This window comes from Castanea sativa, chromosome 1 (assembly GCF_040712315.1).
Source record: "Castanea sativa cultivar Marrone di Chiusa Pesio chromosome 1, ASM4071231v1".
In the NCBI taxonomy this organism is placed as follows: domain Eukaryota; kingdom Viridiplantae; phylum Streptophyta; class Magnoliopsida; order Fagales; family Fagaceae; genus Castanea; species Castanea sativa.
The window spans coordinates 31,731,453-31,752,024 of NC_134013.1; the positions used below are offsets into that span (position 1 = coordinate 31,731,453).

Here is a 20,572-nt window from a genome sequence, read left to right on the forward strand (position 1 = left end):
AGGGGGGCCAACAGAGCAACCACCTAATAAAAGGTACTAAAAAAGAATTCCATAGCCGCATTTCCGACCCAAGCATCACAAATATCATTGCATACCAAACTGAAAACAAAGAAATTGGATAAAAAGACTCTCGTTGTCAACAACAAAAAATCAAAAAGAAAGAGAAAAAGAAAATGATGGGCCAACCATTACCCTCAAAAAGTAAGAGAGTGGCATCAAATATTCCAAAGTTGTGATTGCCACATGATTTTCTTAGTAGTTTTATAAGATGAAACACAATTCTTTTATACAAGATCTATGATTCTATATGAGTGTATCGTTTCGTTGCACATTATTTTAAGTAGGGTTTGGACCAAACATGCATCCACTTTGTCTAAGCAAGACAAACAATTCCGGAGTCATAATATCTTAGCAATTATGAAGAAAAATGGTTATTTGTCACTTAGAAAATGTGGCATTATTGTTCCTTAAAAAAAAAGAGTGGCATTATTGGCACTACGTTTGGGCATTTCGACCTAGGACCGATGGTTAGCTGTGGCAGCTAACACTCAACCAATCATCTTGTACTCTTGGCTTTACTTTTGCTGCATACCTACTCCCTCTGACCTCATAATTAAACTTAGTGCAAGAATGAAGAACACCGAGTGAGAGTGAATGCATGAATACCTAAATTCCTAATATGGTCATGATAGCTACATGTTGAGTGTTGATGTCCACTTTTGACAAAAGGCCCAGTAGCGAAAGAAAGCCCAACAATATGAAAAGGATGGGAAGAGAAAATGGTAAAATAAAGATTAGCAAGCCGGAATGGTAATGGTAGGAATAATGGGAAACATGCCCACAAAAAAATAATTAGTGGTAAAAAAGAAGCAAATGAGCTGAGGAAGTCCAAAGAATGAAGTAGCAAACTCATGAGAATAATAAGAGATAAAGAAGAAGTAAATAGGCCGGGGAAACCCAAAAAATGAGTTAATAAATCCATGGGGTTGGCATAAAGGCCAATAAGCCCAAGAGGTAATAAGAGGTAAGGATGTGGTAATTGGGCCAAGGAAGTCCAAAGGATTTAGCCAAAGCCCATAGGAGTAAAAGAGATAAAGAAGAGGAAAATAGACCGAGAAAGCCTAAGGAATGAAATGGGTCAAGGAAGCCCAAAGAATGAAATGGGCTAGCATAGTAGGAATGTGGCCCCAATAGAGCCCAAAAGAGGTAAGAATGTAAAAAGTGGGCTAGCCCAGCAGGAATGTTGGCCAGTAAAGTCCAAAAGAGGGATGTAAAAAATGGACTGGCAAGAGCCTCAGCCCATAAGCCTAAGGGTATCAATGAAATAAAAAGTGATGTCACAGCATGAGCAGTGTAGTGGCATGGCAAGATCGTCAGCCAAGAAGACCACGAATATAGAAAGAAGAGGACATGGGCTAGGAGAAGGCCTACACCTAAGCAATGCTTAGTCCAAAGAGGAGATGAAAAGTAGAGAACGTAAGCCCAAAGGCCCATGTATCTTTCACACCACAAGAGTTAAAAAGTCACCAGAACGTACAACAGAATCAAACAAACGCAGAGGCAATGGCAAATGCGTGAAGACCAGAAAAGTAATAGATTCAGATGGCCCAGACACCACCTACTTGTACCCAGCCAATACAGGAGAGGTGGGCCACAAGTCAAGGGTATAAGAGGGTGTGGTCTGGCAGTAGGGAAAAAGGGGAAGCCTATTTTGGAGTTCTCACTCAAACTTCTTTGGAGAAAAATGTCCTGCTGAGAAGACATTTCATCCAAAAGAAGTAAATATGAGCTGGAACCACTAAATGCATGTCATAGAGGCAAATAAAAGAGAGGTTTAACCCTTATCTAGATGAAAGTATTTATATTAATACTTTAATAGTTGAGGGTGGAGGGACCTGAACCTTAGATGGTGCCCATTGAGCTATAAAGGGCATTTTAAATACTTTGATCACATGAAAAGAGTGTTTAAAGTAGATTGTTTTCTATGAGTGATGGAACTCATAATAACTCACTTTTATGTGCATGCAACATAAAAGTGAGTTATTAAAATTAAAAAAAAATTAAGTGTGTGAAAGGGAACTTCTCTCCACTCACATACAAAATAATAGTTGAGGTGTTCATTTTTTTTTTTTTGTGCTAGCTTCATCATTCTCCTAACTATATCAGCGATTAGCAAATGCATAACATCATTAGACAACACCCATGCTTCAAATTGGGATGAAGGTAAAATTTTCACATTAAACCCAAAAAAAAAAAAACTTTGATCATGTGCTACATTGCTTGCAATTAGGCTAGTATTGATAATACAAATAGAATGAAGCAATTATGTACGTAGTAACAATACAAAGAGATTTCTCTTAGCATATTCTTGCTAAGATAGTTTTAGGTATCTAATCAATAATTAGAGTAAATTAAATTTTTTTAAGCTAATGTAAATTAAGTTTAGATTAGATAATTAATGAATCTATAGATAAAGTCATGTGCTAGTCTCACCCACATAAATTTACTCGCATGATTTTATTTTACTGGTAAATAGAGTGACAAGAAATCAATAATGGCATCTCTGTCAGTGTTTATTTGCCCTTCATATTTGTTGTTCTAGTGACGAGAATGTATAAAGCATTAAAACACGGTCACCAATTAAAGAGATTGATTACAAAGTTACAATCAAATCAACGAGGATAAATTAAAGTACTACACAAGAATTTCTTTAAAAACTATTTGTTGTGCGCTCAAAGAATTAATAAGCACAGTATTTAGTTTGCGAGGCTTTGCAACCATTGAATGAAAGGAAGTAATGTTTATTACTATATCCTTCTTGCTTATTCAGATTCCATATTTGGTTGGTATATTGTTTTCATATCCAAACATTAATATTAACCTACTATATGTGATTTGTTGTAAAAATATAGTAAATTTGCCTCTCTATTTTTTTTGTTCTCATTTTTGTTTTCAATGCATAAAAAATTTGAGAATAAAAACAGATTATGAAAGCAAAAATAAGTTTAGTGGCATTTTCATTAAAAAAAAAACTGAAAATTGCGGGAAAAGATTATGAGCATATCGGTGAAAAAAGTAGCTTTTTTTTTTTTCATATGCAAGAATCAAGTGTCAATTAGGGTACCCACTGTTTTATGCTCTCAAATTCAAAAAATAGATTAAAAAAATGAAAACAAAATATGAATTATTGGAGAGGAACCAACAGGAATATTCCAAATAGTATTGCAATTAGTCCTCTGAACTAAAAACAACACCAACAACAGCATTAACAATATTAGTTTAACATAAAATTAAGCACAAATTTTCTATTACAAAACAAAGAAGGAACTTTAACGTAAACTTTATAGTTGCAATCCTAGACGACAGCAATTGCCACTTGAGCTGAAGTTCAGGCACCCTCTCCAACTGTAGGGCCTTTGACTAACTTTTGAAACTTGAAAGATTACTGCCCTTTGGAAAAGTTGGCGTAAATCCCTCTCAACTTTTGTACATCTCGGCGCAATGAAGCTTTATCTACATATTTATAATGATTTTTCTTAGTATCTTTTTCGTTTCACAACAGAATGAAATACATATTTTATATAATTAATATTCACATCTTTTTACATATTTTAGTGTATTTTCTCGGTACAACATCTTTCTCCAAGTAGGGCTATGGAGTAAAGGCTAGGTTAGCATATTTCTTGTGGTAGGAAAACTATACACGACCTATAAAATCCAAATTTGAGATTCCATCCCCATTATTAAGCCTTCAAGTTCCAGACATGACAAGATTTTCATGGCTTTATATATATATAAGGATGGCCAGATCTGTTCAACTCACCAAGTTCAGTTCGGATCGAGGAGGACCCTTCAACGCTTTGTGCTTTACTAATTTTGGGTTTGTGCATGCACAAGAGACAGTGTACCCACGCCAGAAAAATGAATCCCAAATGTGACTAGTGAATAGTGTTGACTATTGAGTAAGAAGTAAAGGGTATACCGTCAATAAATTTAGGGACACACCTAATTTTGCATTATGTTAAAGTGATCAATTTTAAATAGTTGACATTTTTTGCTTATTATTTTTTACATGGATTCTATCACTTTTTGTCTATTATTCATAATTGACAACTTCAAAATATTTTGACATTGAGTATGTTGGTATACAATTTTTTTTTTTTTTTTGGGTGTAGAATAGGAAATGCATTAATAGACATTACTAAAAAAACAACATATTACAACATAAAATCACTAGATTGATTGGCATTCATTCTAGCTAACCCATCAGCACATCTATTAGTTTTATGAAATCCACGACGAATGTAAACTTAGGGGGAAGTTGGAAAACCAAATATTTGCAGTCATCTATAGTAGATAGATAAAACATCAATGTTAGATTAATTAGGATTAGCTATCAAATCAATAATAGCTTTGCATTTAATTCTATCTCTATAACCATTAAATGAAGATTTTGATGCATGAAAAATCCATTATGCAACTAAAAAACTAATAGTTATACTCATTTTTCAATAAAATCCACTAATCCAGACAACAGAATCTTGATCACAGATAATGCCGCAGCCCCTAGCCAACCCCCCCGGATTGTTGGTATAAAATTACAATCTCCACTTAAAACCTTCCATTTTTTTTTTTTTTTTTTTTTTGAGAATCAATTCCTTTCAATCTAAGAGCTACGTTCATATTTATTAATAAGGCCAAAGAACACATGGACTAAGAGGTACGCACAGATGGTTAGGCCCATTAAAGATTTTGGAGTTAGTTTGTCAGTTTCCTAGCTAGGGGACCCTTTTTAAAGTACTTAGCAAAGATATAATAATATCACTCATCACAAGGAAGGTCCACATATCAGACGGTTGCAATCAATTATCATATTAACTCCAACGAGGAAAGTTGCTCTAACTTCAAAGTTATTATTATCAGTCCTTATCCCTCATGTATAAAACTTTTCTTTTGTTCATGGGGGTGAAAACAGCTTAAGATCTAACGGCTGAGAGTTCACCAAAATCGAGTTGAATACTGATAAGAGGTCAAAGCTTTACAACTAAAGTGAGACACGTCCAAAATGGGCTTGGGTCCCCCTTTTTTTCTTTTCTTTTTTTTATTATCTGATAGTAACTAGTCCTTTTCTTCAGTGAAGGTAATTAGAGTGAACCCAGAGGCCTCTACTGTAGTCTACAGTATACAGACACAGAATACACCCAAACCTCGGCTTCAAAATTTAAGAGCTTGCATGCTTTCTTTGTCTCTTTTTTTTTTTTTTTTTTTTTTTTGAAAATCAAGAGCTTGGATGCTTTTTGTGCTCTTTAAAATCTTTAATGCACGGTTTAGTCCAACTTTTTTATTTTTTACTTTTAGCCCCCCTTCCAGGAAATTTCCTAGACTCCCTGTGATGATGTGATCTCCTTGGTCCAGTTACAGCTTATAACCATAGAACTATAGTGAAATCTAAAGCTTTTTTTTGAGAAGCAAAAAAAATCAAACATGACAACAAAAATTAAAACATCAAAAGATACAATTAATATCAAATTATCAATCAACTAGCTTTTTTTTTTTGGTAAGGTCAATCAACTGCTAATATATATTTTATATTTTTATAAAATTGGAATATAAACGTACAGAGAATGTTCAAATTCGTATATAAAATTTGAATATGTATTTCATACTTATATAATTTTGTATATAGGTTCGTCTTATTTTCAGTACTTTTTTAACTGAAATCTATTTTTGTTTTAATGAAAAATTGTTACATCACCCACTAACTAAATAAAATGTGAAAATTAAAATTTATTACCACTTACCATTGTATATTTATAACAAAATGAGACCTTCAGCTATAAAGTATTAGACTTAAGCCAAACCCTATATATAAATATAATCATAATAAATATTTATTAATAATTATCTTAATTTTAAATTTTCATATTTAAACAAAAAATAAATTAAAGTTTTGAAATAATTATTAAATTAAATATTCTAATGCATTGAATGAATTATTGACTAGTATATATATATAAACAAGCTCGGTTGCGTGAGCTTGTTATCATTGAGCTAATAGAGTTTCACTGGCTCAAACAATTGGTCAGAATGAGAAAATCCAAAATCTACCGTACAAAGTGTTTTTTTTTTTTTTTTTTAGTACAGAGTGTTTGTTTGAGCTTACAATAACTACTTATGTATATTTTTCTTAAGACTCAACTATTGTTTTATTGAGCTTATTTTCATTTTCTTAGTTTATTTATTAAAAAAATAAATAGTATTTAGAGAAAAATAAAGTTGTTTTTATTTTTTTTCTTTTTTTTATAAAAAAAAAAACCTCTACAGCATAAAATAAGATGGAGGTTCTTTATTTATTTAGTTTAGCTGATTTTTATCCTATAAGAAAATGTAAAATTGTTTGAAGTCTTGCCTTTTTCAAGGTATATTGCCCAACTTATTTCCCCATCAGAATGTGGGAAACAAATGGAATAAAATTGATCTCTAAGAGATATTTCATATATTCTTTCTGAAGTTCAGTAAAGGAAATGGAATGGTTGGAAGAGAATGCTCATTCCATTTGTGGGGAGTAAAAGGGCCAAGGTGGGCACATGGGCCTTTGGACTGTAGCATGGAGGGCCGACCTGCTCCAGAATTAAATTCTACAAATTGGCCTATACGCCGAGGGTCTGAGGATATAGCCAAGGATAAGCTTCTCCTCGGACAGGCCCAAGAGAGCTCAAAGCTTCATTATGAAGGTCAAAGCACAACTCTGGAAAGACCAATGGTTAAAGGGGGAAACCCTGAACCTTCTCGATGCACCAGTGTTAAGGAAAATATCAAGAGCAAAGGCTGCCACCTCCGCATTAAAGACTCTGCATCTACCTTCCTGGCCGCATTAATGGGGAAGTGACTCCTGAACAGTAGGGCTGAGACTTCTAGTCACTGGCCAAAAGGCATCAAGGAAGGAAGTATTTAAAGGGGGTGAAGGCCAAAGAGAAAGGGGAAAGGAACTAAAAAAAGAGAATTAAGAACTGTAACCTTGAAAGAAGAAAGAGAATTAATACAAAAATAGTCATCGGCTCACGTCCGAGGAGATCTATTTGCAATTATCGTTTATTGTCTATAAGTATTTGAAACTTCTAGTCTATTATCAAATTCTCAGTACTTCTAACCTAGGTTCGAAACTCACACTCTACAAATCTCATTGTTTAAGGCTCATTGGGTCTGAGCCCGTAGTTGTCTTTGGGTCCAGGTGCAATTGTGCACTTACACCATTCTCTATCAATCTGTTCCCTTCTAAAAAATTTTTAATAAAAAACAAGAGAAGCGCTTGTTCAGTTACAACTTGTTTAGGAAGGATAAGAGGTAGAAATGAATGGAATGATAAAAAAAATTATATATATAAAATAAACCTTTTTAGGTATATTCATTCTTCATTCCCTTATTTTTCATGCCCTTTTATGTTTTACAAACGGGTCATGTTAATAAATGTCCTTAAGGCAATTATTAATAAACCATAATAGAAAAGTTTTAATACTACTTTCATAAAAAAATATAAAAAATTGTTAACAACAATTATTATTTTATCATTTTTTCAATAAAAATATTTCTAAAAATTGTTCCTACACCATTGCCCCAAAGGCATTGATTAACATTTCCCTTTACAAATTTCATGTGATTCACCTCTCTTAAAATTGTCTTGCTTTATCCATTTCAAATATATGCTCTCTCACATCTAGGTATCTCTTATTCTAATAACAACAACAGCAACAATAACATGCCCAAAGTTTATATTATATTTCAGGTTGGATCCCAAGTTTTTAATTTTGATAATTAAAGTCTCAAATTTATGATGTTGTTTAATTCTAAGTCATTTGTCTTTGTTATTCATGGCTATAACATGGTATAAAAGCATGAAGCCTGTGGGAGGGGGAGCCTGAAGAAATAGGATTGTCAAATGGATTCAACCCAAGAAGCAACTGAGTTCGACTATTCTTCAGATCAGGCCTAGCACAATCAGGATAGTCCAGTCAGTGAAACCGAGGACATAAGGTTGAAAGCTAAGGAAGGAAGTAGTGGCATGCAAGCAAGGGAATGAGGAAGCTTCCAGATAAAGCATCCATCACATACCCATTTAATGCACTATACTAACTCAGCCCGCCACATTAATGACATAATGACCCTTGAACAATGCCCCCACAGCCTACAGTTTACTCTACCACCACCAGCAAAGCAGCAATAGGACAAGTATCTAAGGAGGGATCAACAATCATCCAAGTGTAAGACTGGGATGTAATCCAAGCAACTATAAATAGGAAGGAAGATCCTCTTGGAAGGGGGATCAGAAAAACTAAGAGGGAAGAAAGAGAAAAATTGAGAGAAAGAAATTAAGAACTGTGAAATCGAGAAGTATATATCCTAACAGTTGTTGCTCCTCGACCAGCCAAGGGAAGGACTTGAATAGGAATCTCTATCTCCTTGTTATTATTCTCTACTAAAATTGTTGTCTTGGCCAATTTTTCTTACTTTAAATTACCAAACCAAAGCTACCAAGGCTTGAAGGGTTGACCTTGACAATCCACCTCTACAAATTAGTTTTATCGGGCCTCCATTCTAGCCCATTCTTATCTAGATTGGGTTGGATTGTTTGTTTCGGCCCCTACAAAGCCATTTATTAAACTTTGTGTTTTACTTAATTTTATTTATAAATCGATTTGGCAACTACTGAATAATAATGGTAGAGAGAAAAAATTTGGCTTAGAGTAAAGTGAGAAACAGATTGCCAAAAAATTACAATTGATTAGTCGGGTGAAGCACAAAATTCTTATAAACACTTTCCCCTTTTTCTCTACTCCACTATTTCCTAGAATAATATGCATAAATAAAAAATGGGGATGAATATGGGATTGAAATTGAAACAGTTTCATAACTTTACGACTTTAATTACTTAACAAAATTAAAAACCTAGAATATAATATGAAATGTGATAGAACTTTTGCCCCTTTAATAATAATATTACTAATAACAACAATAACAATAACTAGGTGCATTCTATAAATAAGGTATTAAGAGTAATATTGCTATAAAATGATTTATTTATTTTCCTTCTAAAACCTCAAACAAAGTCAATTATTTTTCATTCCTTTCAATTCATTATTTTTTAAATATTCAAATAAGATAGATTAGTTTTGTGGGAGGGAAAACCCAACTTGAAAACAAATGGTCCCATGTCCAAAAGGGCTCACTAAGGTAAGAATAAGAGATAAGGCCTAAACCAAACAAAGTGGGCCTAGAAAGAACATACCCTGAACCACATTCCTAAAGATCAAGACAAAAAGAACAAGTATGAGTCGCCACTCCCAATTTCGATAATAACTGCCTGAGGACCATCCATTCCTCAGGAAATATCCGAGGAGCATGCCATCCTTGGTAACATATTCAACACCCATCAAAATCCCCTAAATATCAGTAGGCGACCGTCTAGGTCAGGGAATAGTTAAACCTAAGGTCAGGAAGAGGAAGGCTTCTTAAGGAAGTAACCATCTCCTTCACATTAACTTTTTTCACATACCAGCAGTATTGCATTTATGGATGAATGACACACCAGAATATTGTCAAACAGCCTGCCTTCCACCCGTATTTACCTTAAAAGAATGGGGTAATGAGAGATGGAACACGTATATTCACCTAATCCACATCCTTACTATAGGAAAATTAATTAAATAAGACAAGATATGATAACTTAGGAAAACCAATGAACAAACTAGTTTCACAGTAAAAAACCTGGGGGGAGACCTTCTCGAAAAGTAATTCACTATAATAAAGAGAAGTTTCAGATTTAGTACAAAACTTTTCTCCCTAAACTCTACAATCCTCATAGATGAACTCATAGCAGAAGCCTTCAACTGCTTTAGAACTTCTAAACTCTTCAATATATGAACACCACCCTTTTGATGCACGAATCTCAGTACGTAACTAACTCCTTTGCACAAATCTCAGTTCGTGACTCATTTACCAACTTGAGAAAAAAGAATGTTGGCTGCAAAATTTTTCACTTCATCAACAATGAAGATCAAGAAATACACACCTTTGTAAGGGAGAGTTGTGTTTCATCTTGTTAGGGGGAGTGTTTACCTCATTGTTCTTGTGCACCGGTTTTGTGACCTTGTTTACATATATTGTGCTTACCTTTGATATATATATGATGTTGTTTCTTTTCTATCTTTATATACATGTTTCTTATTTATTGTATGTAATCTTTTATTTTTGTTTCATACTAAGATGCTTTAATGAATTTTGTTTAAAGTGTTTCAGAAATATAGGTTGTCAAAGTCTTTCTTGCCATGAACTCTCTTCTTGCAAACTTTTTCAAATTTTGTGTTAGGATAGATTTTATTGTATTCAACAAGTGAGTATGAGTTGAGTGATTTATAACTTCTCTCATATGTTCATTTGTTTGTTGTGGTTTTGTCACGGATTGCCAAAGAGGGAGATTGTTAGGACATATGTGAATGATGTTAGGAACATATGTCAATATAGAATTCGTTAATCCTTTGACAAAACGCACTTTACTTGTATTTTGGTAGATCTAGAGTGTTTAATACTTCAAGAAATAATGTTTCAAGTTCAAGTGTTAAAACCATGCATGTTTGTCCAAGAATCAAGTGAAGAGGTACTGATTCATTAAAGCTCAACAACTCTCGACAGATTGCTATCTATTGAGGCTCGACAGCTGCTTGACAGATACTATCTATCGAGAATTATGAAATTCAGATTTCCAAATCTGATTTTCGACCCATGCTGACATGTATGTGTAGGGTTTCTTTTTTCATAACCCTAAACATATATAAAACCTATTTTAAAGGCTGTCATATAAGAGAATACAAGAAGAACACATGCAAAAAGTGATCGATGCCCTTATTCTCTCTGAAAGAAGCTACTGCGTCTTTACGCCTTAGGGTTTTGTAACCAAGTGCTTCTTGATCTTCATTGTTGATGAAGTGAAGAATTTTGCAACCAATATTCTTCTTCCTCTATACCCTCAAGAGCCAAGTTTCTACTTTTTTCACCTTTTCCCATTAAACCTAATCCCATCTCATAGGTTTGAAGGTTTCCTACAAGCTCAGTCAAAGGAATGTGATCAATGTCATTTACTTCTTCAATGACAGTGATCTTGGCATGAAATCTTTCAGGTAAGGACTTATGGATTTTCCTAATAATTTTGGATTCTGCTATAGATTCTCCAAGGTTGAAGGCAGATTTCATAATATCCTTGAGCTTAGTATAAAACTCATCATATGTCTCATCCTTCTCCATCCTTATTTCTTCAAAACTACTAGTGAGTTTTTGAAGTTTCACAGTTTTTACTGCCTTGGTACTTTCAAAGATGGTCTTAAGAATGGTCTATGCTTCCTTGGCAACTTCTGTGGATGAATTTTTCTTAAATTCTTCATTGGTCACCTCACAAAGCATTCAAGGCCCTACTGTTGAAATTTGCCACTATGATTGTTGCTTCATCCCAAGCCACTAACGCTTCCTTTGGCTTAATCCAGCCAACTTCAACAGCTTTTCATACTTGTTCACCTAGAGCCCGCAAAAAAACTTTCATACGAACTTTCTAGTACACATAATTAGTGTCATCAAAGAAAGGAGGAATCAAAAGAGATTGTCCACGATCCATGACAACAGGGGTCAAGGATCACACTTAAGAAATTAATCCAATCAAACCGTACCCGTTTTGATACCATTTGTTGAAAAATTTAGACCCCAGTTAATAGAATTAATGAGTTTTAAACCTAAGTTGTTAATTAGATTTATTATGTATAAAACTTGTTAAAACAAACAAACATCAATATTATGCACAATGAAAAATTAAATAAGATAATATATGATGACTCAGGAAAACTAATGAAACAAACTAGTTTCACAGTAAAAAACCTAGGGAGAAACTTTCCCAAAAAGCAATTCACTATAGTAAAAATAATTTTAGATTTAGTACAAAACCTTTGTCCCTAGACTCTACAATCCCCGTAGATGAACTTAAAGTAGAAACTTTCTATCACTTTAGAACTTTAGAACTTTTTAATATATGAATGCCACCCTTTTAATGCACAAATCCCAATACGTGACTAACTCTTTTGTACGAATCTCAGTATGTGACTAACTCACCAATTTGAGGAAGAAGAATGTTGGCTGCAAAATTCTTCACTTCATCAATAATAAAGATTAAAAAGCACTTGGTTACAAAACCCTAAGGTGCAAAAATGCAGTAACTTCTTTTAGAGAGAATAAGCCATCGATCACTTTTTGCATGTATTCTCCTTGTATTATCTTATGTGATAACTTTTAAAATAAGCCTTATATATATCTAGGGTTGTGAGAAAAGAAAACCTACACATACATGTCAGCATGGTTCGAAAATCAGATCTAGAAATCTGAATTTCGTAATTCTTGATAAATAGTATTTGTCGAGCAATTGTCGAGCCTCGATAAATAGCTATCTGTCGAGAGCTGTTGAGTTTTAATGAATCAATACTTCTTCACTTGATTCTTGGACAAACTCGTTGACTTTAACACTTGAACTTGAAATCTTATTTCTTGAAGTATTGAACACATTCTAGATCTACTCAAATACAAGTAAAGTACGTTTTGTCAAATAATTAACCAATTCTATATTGACATATGTTCCTAACATCATTCACATGTTCTAACATCTTTGATTGTGAATTAATCTACATGCATGGTTAATTTTGATTTTTGATTGGTTGATGTTTGTATTTTTTACTGGTGTGACATGATATTTGTGTTGACTTAATTTGCTCAAGGCTTATAGTGTTAGTTAATATAATTGAAAATTAAATCATACAAATCTATGAATCAGATCATACTACCATTATTTTCACTTATTCGGCTCATGGTCTCCTCTCTCTTGGTTAAGCTAATCGAATTGAATCGATCTAAATCTTAATTTCATTCCATTCCATTCTATTATATTTCATTTATTTGTGATTTACTTAATTGTATTGCACTGTTACTTTAAAAGTAAATTCTCACACATATTAGAAAAAAAAATTTAACAAATAAAATGAGAAAAAAAAGAAAGTAAAACGGTAAATAAGCAATATGGCGTAGAGTAAAGAGTGAATATACTGAAATACACTGTGTATTCTTCCCTCTCTTATTACTCTGACTATCTCTGCCTCTATATCTGACGCCACGACCGGTCTCACATGACCGCGCTGCAACCACTTCTCTAAAATCGACAAAAATAAAAGCAATAACCAAACCCCCTATACCCTACTCTTCTCTCTCTCTCTCTCTCTCTCCGTGCTAAAAAGCTTACCCTCTGTTTACAATGTCACCCTAATTTCAGTACTACCAGTACTGCAAACCCACCTCCTTTTTCTCACCTTCACTTTCACTGTTCCTCTCTCTCAATCCCTTTTCAAAAAGCAGCCTCTGATAATATTCCATTTCCCATTTCTGTATACTGGCTCTCCCAACAATGGAAGCTTTCAGCTTACTCAAGTACTGGCGAGGCAGTGGTGGTGGTGTTAACGTTACCGGCGTTGGAGACTCCGGTGTCAACGCACGCACCGCCGGAACCACGACAATCGTCACCGCCGTTTCTCAAACTGACGACGAGAACGAAGACAACGACGATGACGGACCCTTCTTCGACTTGGAGTTCACTGTTCCTGACGAAGAAGAGGAGGAAAACCAAGGCAAAGAGAACGAGAACGAGAACGAGAACGAGAGCGAATTAGAAGTGCTTGAAGAAGAAGAAGATGAAGATGAAGATGATGAAGAAGAAGACGACGAGTTTGACGATGGTGGTGGGGATGAGAGAGAGTTTAAATTCACGCTCTCATCTGGGTCTGGTTCTGGGTCCAGCAATGTTGACCGCGCGGACCCAAACTTGTCCCTTTCTCCTTCTGATGATCTTTTCTTCAAGGGTAGACTCGTGCCCATTGAGCCATCTACGCTTGTCTTCAACCCCTCCGAATCCGAACCCAATTCGAAACCTCAATTCCCTGTCAAGCTTTTGAAATCAGCTACCAAGTTCCGTGTCTTCATGTTGGGTCTCAAAAAGTCTAAACCAAACCCAACTTCACCCAAACAAGACAAAAAAGAACCCGAGCAACAGCAACAGCAACAGCAACAGCAACAGCAACAACAACAACAACAACAACAACAACACCAAAAGCAAGAGCCAAAGCAGAGTACTAAGAATAAGTCTTTTACTGTGAAATTTAAGGTGGAGGAAGTTCCAATAATGTCTTTGTTTACTAGAGACAGTTCGAAAAGCGCTTCTGTTAACAAAACACAGAAACAGAACACGGAAGAGTTGGGCTCTTCTTCTTCTTCTTCTACAGTTTCTGAGGAGAAGAAGTTTTCAAAAGAGGTAATGCAAAAGTACTTAAAGAAGGTTAAGCCTCTTTACGTTCGGGTTTCTCGAAGGTACGGTGAGAAGCTGAGATTTTCTGGGCAGTTAAGCCTAGGTGGCGCCGCTGCCGGACCTAAGCCGATTTTGCAGAAAACGGCGGCTCCGGCAGCTGAGAAGAGCCAAGCGGCTGAGCCGGAGGGTTCTGAGAGTTCAGCTAACAATAATAACAACAATGTGAAGGCTCATCAGAAGCTGGGGAATATTCCAACTGGGCTAAGAGTTGTGTGTAAGCATTTGGGGAAGAGCCGGTCGGCTTCTTCGGCTGTGGCGGCGGCGCCTATTGGAACTGCGGCGGCTTCAAAGAGAAGAGATGACTCGCTGTTGCAGCAGCAAGATGGAATCCAAAGTGCCATTCTGCATTGCAAGCGTTCTTTCAATGCCTCTAGAGGTAATTTTATCAAATCCCCTCATGAAAATTTTTAAATTATTTTACAATATTCGGAGTCTAATTTTTTTATTTAAATTTTTTTTAAAAAATTAAAATTTTTTAGTCTTTTTTGTTTAATAGATTCGGAGTCTTCTCTGCTGTCACGATCTGTGAGCGACCCATTGTATGAGAAATCATCAGAATTGGCAAGAAAGTCTTCGAAGGAAGGGAAAGATGGTCGTATTTGAATCAAGGGTTATGATGATTTTGATCTTTGAAATCATTAGGAAGGACTAGGAAATTAGTGTTATAAAATTATATAATATCACTTATATCAGTGATGTGTTCGCTTTGTATTTTGTAAATGTTTTAAGATGGAAAAAAAAAAAAAATAGGGGCAGGTAAAAAAGAGTTGTCACACTCTCATGTTTAGTGAAGATGACCGGTGAGTATATGAGTAAAGCTCATCTTTCCTTGAAAGTGAAAGTAGAATGAAATCTTTGTATTTATTTATATATATAAAACTTTGTAATCAGTAGAACAAGTTGGACCATTTCCGTGGGAACACTAGTAATCACATCACTGTGAAATGGGTTTTTGTTTATTGTTATTAAGAATATAATATTTGTGGGTTAAATGCTTAATAGTTAATCCATTACTTGACCATGCCCTGTAGACACCACTAATCACCTAAAATGTGAATAGGGTTCAGAATTTTTATCATTAGGATTATGAATATAATAATGTGGGTTAATGCTTAATCCATTAATGCATGATGGAGTGGATGATTTATTTTTTTGTTGTTGTTGTTGAGGTTGATGTATTAATCATGGGTATGCGGGTCTAAGGGATAAATCACATAATAAATGGTGCCTTTAGTGGTCAGAGAAGTGGTAAAAGTAGGGACCTAAACAGTAAAAAAGAAAAATCTTTTTTGTTAAAGGAAGAGAGAGAGAGCAGAGTAAAAGAGTGGTCAGATCAGAGTGGAGCGGAATCTCTATCAATTTCCCTGTCTATCTCACGGCAAAAATAACTCACTTTCTCTTACTACTTGAATACACACAATCTCTTTTCTCTCTCTCTCATATTCATTGGGAATCACGAAGTCATTGATGTCGATGTACCCAATTTCTGTGTAATGAAATAACGTCGGAGATTCAATCTGTCTCGTTGTGGCATTGCTTAGGACCCACAAAAGCGCTGCCTACTTTGTTAAATCCTTTGGCATGCCATACAATTACTGAAATTAAATCCTTATTTTAATATATTATTATTCTTCTCTCTTTTTTGACTGTCGATTTTTAATAATATTTTTTTGATGTAGTGTCTGTTTACAGTGTGTAAAATGTTTTTGTCGTTTTGGGCAGTTATGGGATTCCCATTTGTTTTTCATAACTTTGTCCCATTTCATTTTCAGCAGTCCCAGCGCTCAAAGCCCAGCCCATTCTCTTTTTCTTAACCTTCGAGCTGAACGTAGCAGATTTCTCTCTCTTCTTTTATTTATTTATATTTTTTACAGCACAACACCCCCTCAATAATTTGTTAAATCAACTTTCCTAGTTTGAATAACTTTATGTCAACGTAATTCATTTCGAAATTAAAGCCTCTTATTTTCATTAAATAAAACATAATTCATTTTGAAATTAAGGATGGTAAGGTGTTAAGAGATGGTTTATATTTTTATTTTTAATTTTAATAAATTCGACGGGCAGAATATAATATGGTTAAGGAGAAATTATTAGCAAGGAGGATTGTTGATACGGTTCTTCATGATATTTCAACCAATAAAATGTTGTTATTTATACAAATGTGATATCATTTGGTAATTTTTATTTTTTATTTCTTGTGCTAATTAGAAAGCTCACACTTAAATTTGTATAAATGACATCGCCTCTGTAAAGTTGTGATTTACAACTATTTTATTTTGGCTTTAATTCTATACCAAATTTGATTGTATTTTCATTCAATCTTTTGTACCTTGTATTTTATATAAGATTTTATTGTAAGAGTTGTGTGATAGAGAGAGAGTGTGTGAAGACTCAAGCATTTGAAGACAAAAGAGTTTTCGTGGGTAGCTCGCGACTAAGCATCCTGTGAAGTGATGCATGTGCTTTGCACATTACTAGAATGTGAAGAGTCATGACAGATGCAGACAATTGGTTTTTGCGAGTGTCTCGCGGGTAAGGCCTTCTCGCGAGATACTCGCGAAACAATCTGTTTTGCTATTTTGTCATATTTGCTCCACTACATCCTCATACATACTATATATACCATCATTACTCACATATTGAGTAGAGAACTTTTCAGAAGAGAAAACCCTAACCTCAAACCCTTGAGAGTGTGAGATTGTCATACCCACAATTCTACACACCATCCATTGTGGTTTTCCTCTACTCCTACCTCTCCATTTCTAAATCCTTGAGAGGTTGATAGCCCAAACACTTACCACACCCATACGGAGTGTTCAGTGAGTTTTTGGTACTGTTGGGAAGTATTGGAAAAAGCCAAGTTTTGACGGATGCAATCAGGCACATTGCGGGATCTGAAAAGCTAGACAAGACACGGTTTCGAGAAGTCTTGTTGGAGTAGGAGCTTGGAGGGCTTAGGTGCATTAGGTAGACTAGGCTTGGAGGGTCTTTTGTTATTCGTGTATCCCAACTTATTGTCTAGTGAATTGATTTACCGCTTGTAGGGCGGTGGAGAGGTTTTTCGACGAGTTCTTCGGTTTCCTCTTTGATAACACATCGGCGTATTATCTTGTGTTTGCATCTCTCTTCCATACTCTTTTAGTTTTCATTTTACTGCTGTGTTTTATTGAATATGACTTAGAGTAGTTGTATTGTTTGTTCGCTCGCATTTACTCTATTTCGCACTTAGTTTAAGTTAGAGTAAAATCAACTGAGCCGTAATCTTTTAATTTTGGGTCTAAACAGCTCTTGTGTTTTTAACACAAATCCGAGCTTTCAATCTCATTGGTTAGGAAGGGTCACATCAGCAATCCTCCTGGTGTAAATAATAAAATCCAAACACTCTCAAATTTTAGGAGGATAAAATCTAAACACCTCTAAAATTTAGGTGGTTAAATTCAAATTCTGAAATTTTAAGGTATAAAATCCAAACATCTCCAAATTTCATGAGATAAAACCTAAATTCTGAAATTTTAAAGTGTAAAATCCAAACACTCCTAAATTTTAGGGGTGTAATTTGTAATTTATCATTATTATTATGAAAAATATTAGTGGTGAGCTTATGGATGTAAACATGGTGTGAAACTTAACTATATAAAGAACACCGTGTGAAACTACATAAATTCTTTACTCCTTGTTTTCCCTCCATTTTCTCATTATTTTTTACTGAATTGCATTAAAGGACAATCTTTTTGGTTTTTATCACCGGGTGAGTTTGGTCGAATAGTACCTCCTTATGGGAGCATAGTTTGAGACGGAAAATTATTGTGTACTCTTAGAGTATCATAAATACGTATTTTTTCCTCTCACATAAACTGTGAGTGCCACTAATTAAATTTATGGTGTGACTTACCATTCATATGAGAGGAGAAAGTATGCATTTATGGTATTTCGAAAGTATCTAATAATTTTCCGTTTGAGTCAGTGGGAGATATTTATTTAGTAGCATTTTTAACCTGTTGAAAAAGAAAAAAAGAAAAAAAAAAAAAACTGTTTTTGAGACAATATTTGCATGGAAGGGCAACCTAGTTTTTTACAATGTTTGGTTTGGGTTTTGCTGATTAAGCTCACAAGTTGTAAAAAATAGTCGGTTTCTAGTAAGGCCATTGGAGACGTTACATCCGACATTGTAACAGTAAAGTCAGTAAAGGCTAACTGCAAATGGGGTGCACACTAATTAAGCTCGTTGAAAATTTTAACCAAAGAGAGTTAGGAAAAGAAACATAATCCAAGAAAGGGTTTGGACGTTTGGCAACCCATTAATTTCTTGGAACCACTCGATCTCAATTAGTGAAATTAGGTAAAAACGTATACGAGATGAACAAATTACAAAAGTCAAACGCACTGATTTCTCTCGTTGACACTCAATATTAAGTGGATTAAAGTCCACCATTGATTTTTTGAGCTCATAATGATCAGTATAAAAACTAGCGATTCCTCCATGATCCAAATAATTCAATTTTCTAGTGTTAACACCACCGCACACCTTTGATGCGATGATCATTCTACAAGCACTTGTGGAGTGTGGGGGGGGGCAAGGGCCGGAGTTCAAGTCTCCAAGAGGGAGCTTCATATACATATACACTTAGATTAGGCTAGAGTAGAATTCTATCTTGCATCAATTTTTTTTTCTTGCATTAACAATTTGTGTAAAACATAATTAAAAAAATTGTGTAATTAATATATAAAGGAAATATTAATGAATGCGGCCTAAGAGTATTTGTTTGTGATCTATTTTAAGAAAGTTTTTATGGGAAGAAAAAACAATTAATGTTTTGATAATTTTTTCTATTTTTCATAAAAATTGTGTAAAAACTTTTTAAAAATAGTTTGTTAACAATTGCGCTAAGGATACTATTAATATAACCTATATATAATATTGATAGAATTTCAAATAGTGACCAGCCTTAAACTCTCCAAATCTCCATAGCATATTGACCTCAAGTTCTAATTTATAATTTGACTGTAGAGAAGATAAGGTATGATCCATCCCACGGCCTTTAAGGATATTAATTTCTTGTGGACCACGATGTGTCTTTGTGGCAGTCTCGTAATCACGGACATAAGGACATCTTTCAGAAACTATTCTCCATTTTTTCCGGCATGTGAAACGGTTGTTTAGAACTATTTTTTATATATACAACTCTATGCATGCATGTGCAACTACCGCGTGTCAATTAGTTTAATTTCTGTCTATGAGTTCACCCCAAAAACTCATTTCTTTATTCAGTAAAAATGGGTTTAATTTCTAGCGCTGCCCATCGCCTATCACAATATCGTTGTTCATCTTTCTAAGTTAACCATCTATAAAGTGCTCCTTTTTTTACTCTCTGTTTTTTTTTTTTTTGAGAAAGTATAAATTGCTTATTTGATACATGGTTCTGATAGGTGGAATTGTGTGTGTATATATATATATGTGTGTGGTTTACTATATAAGAGTGGGTCCAAAGAACCCTATCTTAATGAAATTCCACGTCATATAAAAAAAAGAGTTATTTATCTGTAAAATATGATAAAATGTCTACTTTTTGTGGGAGGATTGGTTTGTGAAACCGGCAATTTTTGTATACCCGAAACATTTACAACCTTGTGAAAGATTCATTATGCATTCATACAACAAAAATTATTCATGATGAGATGCATTGTGCCTCCATCTCACATAAGAGCAAACTCTATGTATGATTTATTGATATTCACCGATGAAACTAGCTTTTGTGGGAGAGTAGGATGTTAGGTGAACTGAATAATTTTAAGTAGAATTCAGAACAAAAAAGAAGAAAAGAAAAGAAAAGAAAAGATCAACTATTTTTTGTGCCTCCATCTCACATAAGACTGAGTGAACTCTATGTAAGAGATTCACTGATGAAGTCCGCTTTTGTGGGAGAGTAGACTGTTAGCTAGGTGCACTTACATATAATTAAGCGCAAAAGTGAAAACCGACTATAGTAAAAAATTAATAATGTAATTGATGATACTTTTTCGTTGAAAAGTTTTTATTTTTTATTTTTCTTGGTTCATTATTTAGTTTCACATTGCAAATTCCATCATGTGATTAAACTAGGGTAAATTTCCTTCTTCTGTTTGATCATATAT

The 20,572-nt window shown here is 34.4% G+C and overlaps 1 protein-coding gene across 2 annotated transcripts; it reads left to right on the plus strand.

Annotated features, from left to right (window-relative positions):
- Nucleotides 1–13,218: 13,218 nt before the first annotated feature.
- Nucleotides 13,219–15,345, plus strand: LOC142622736 (putative membrane-associated kinase regulator 2). Of its 2 annotated transcripts, none has more exons than XM_075796264.1 (2): nucleotides 13,219–14,813; nucleotides 14,917–15,015. In XM_075796264.1, exons 1-2 carry the CDS (start codon nucleotides 13,484–13,486, stop codon nucleotides 14,928–14,930), a joined length of 1,344 nt encoding a protein of 447 aa, XP_075652379.1. In that variant the 5' UTR covers nucleotides 13,219–13,483; the 3' UTR covers nucleotides 14,931–15,015. The 2 variants fall into 2 exon arrangements, with proteins under 2 accessions (XP_075652379.1, XP_075652378.1); XM_075796263.1 differs by having other exon boundaries at nucleotides 13,220–14,813; nucleotides 14,934–15,345.
- Nucleotides 15,346–20,572: the final 5,227 nt, after the last annotated feature.

Excerpts from the sequence above, each read along its gene's own strand:
- LOC142622736 (XM_075796263.1), top strand. The coding sequence starts at position 13,484 with ATGGAAGCTTTCAGCTTACTCAAGTACTGGCGAGGCAGTGGTGGTGGT. Across the intron at positions 14,814-14,933 it reads TTCTTTCAATGCCTCTAGAG|ATTCGGAGTCTTCTCTGCTG; the intron begins GTAATTTTATCA and ends TTTGTTTAATAG.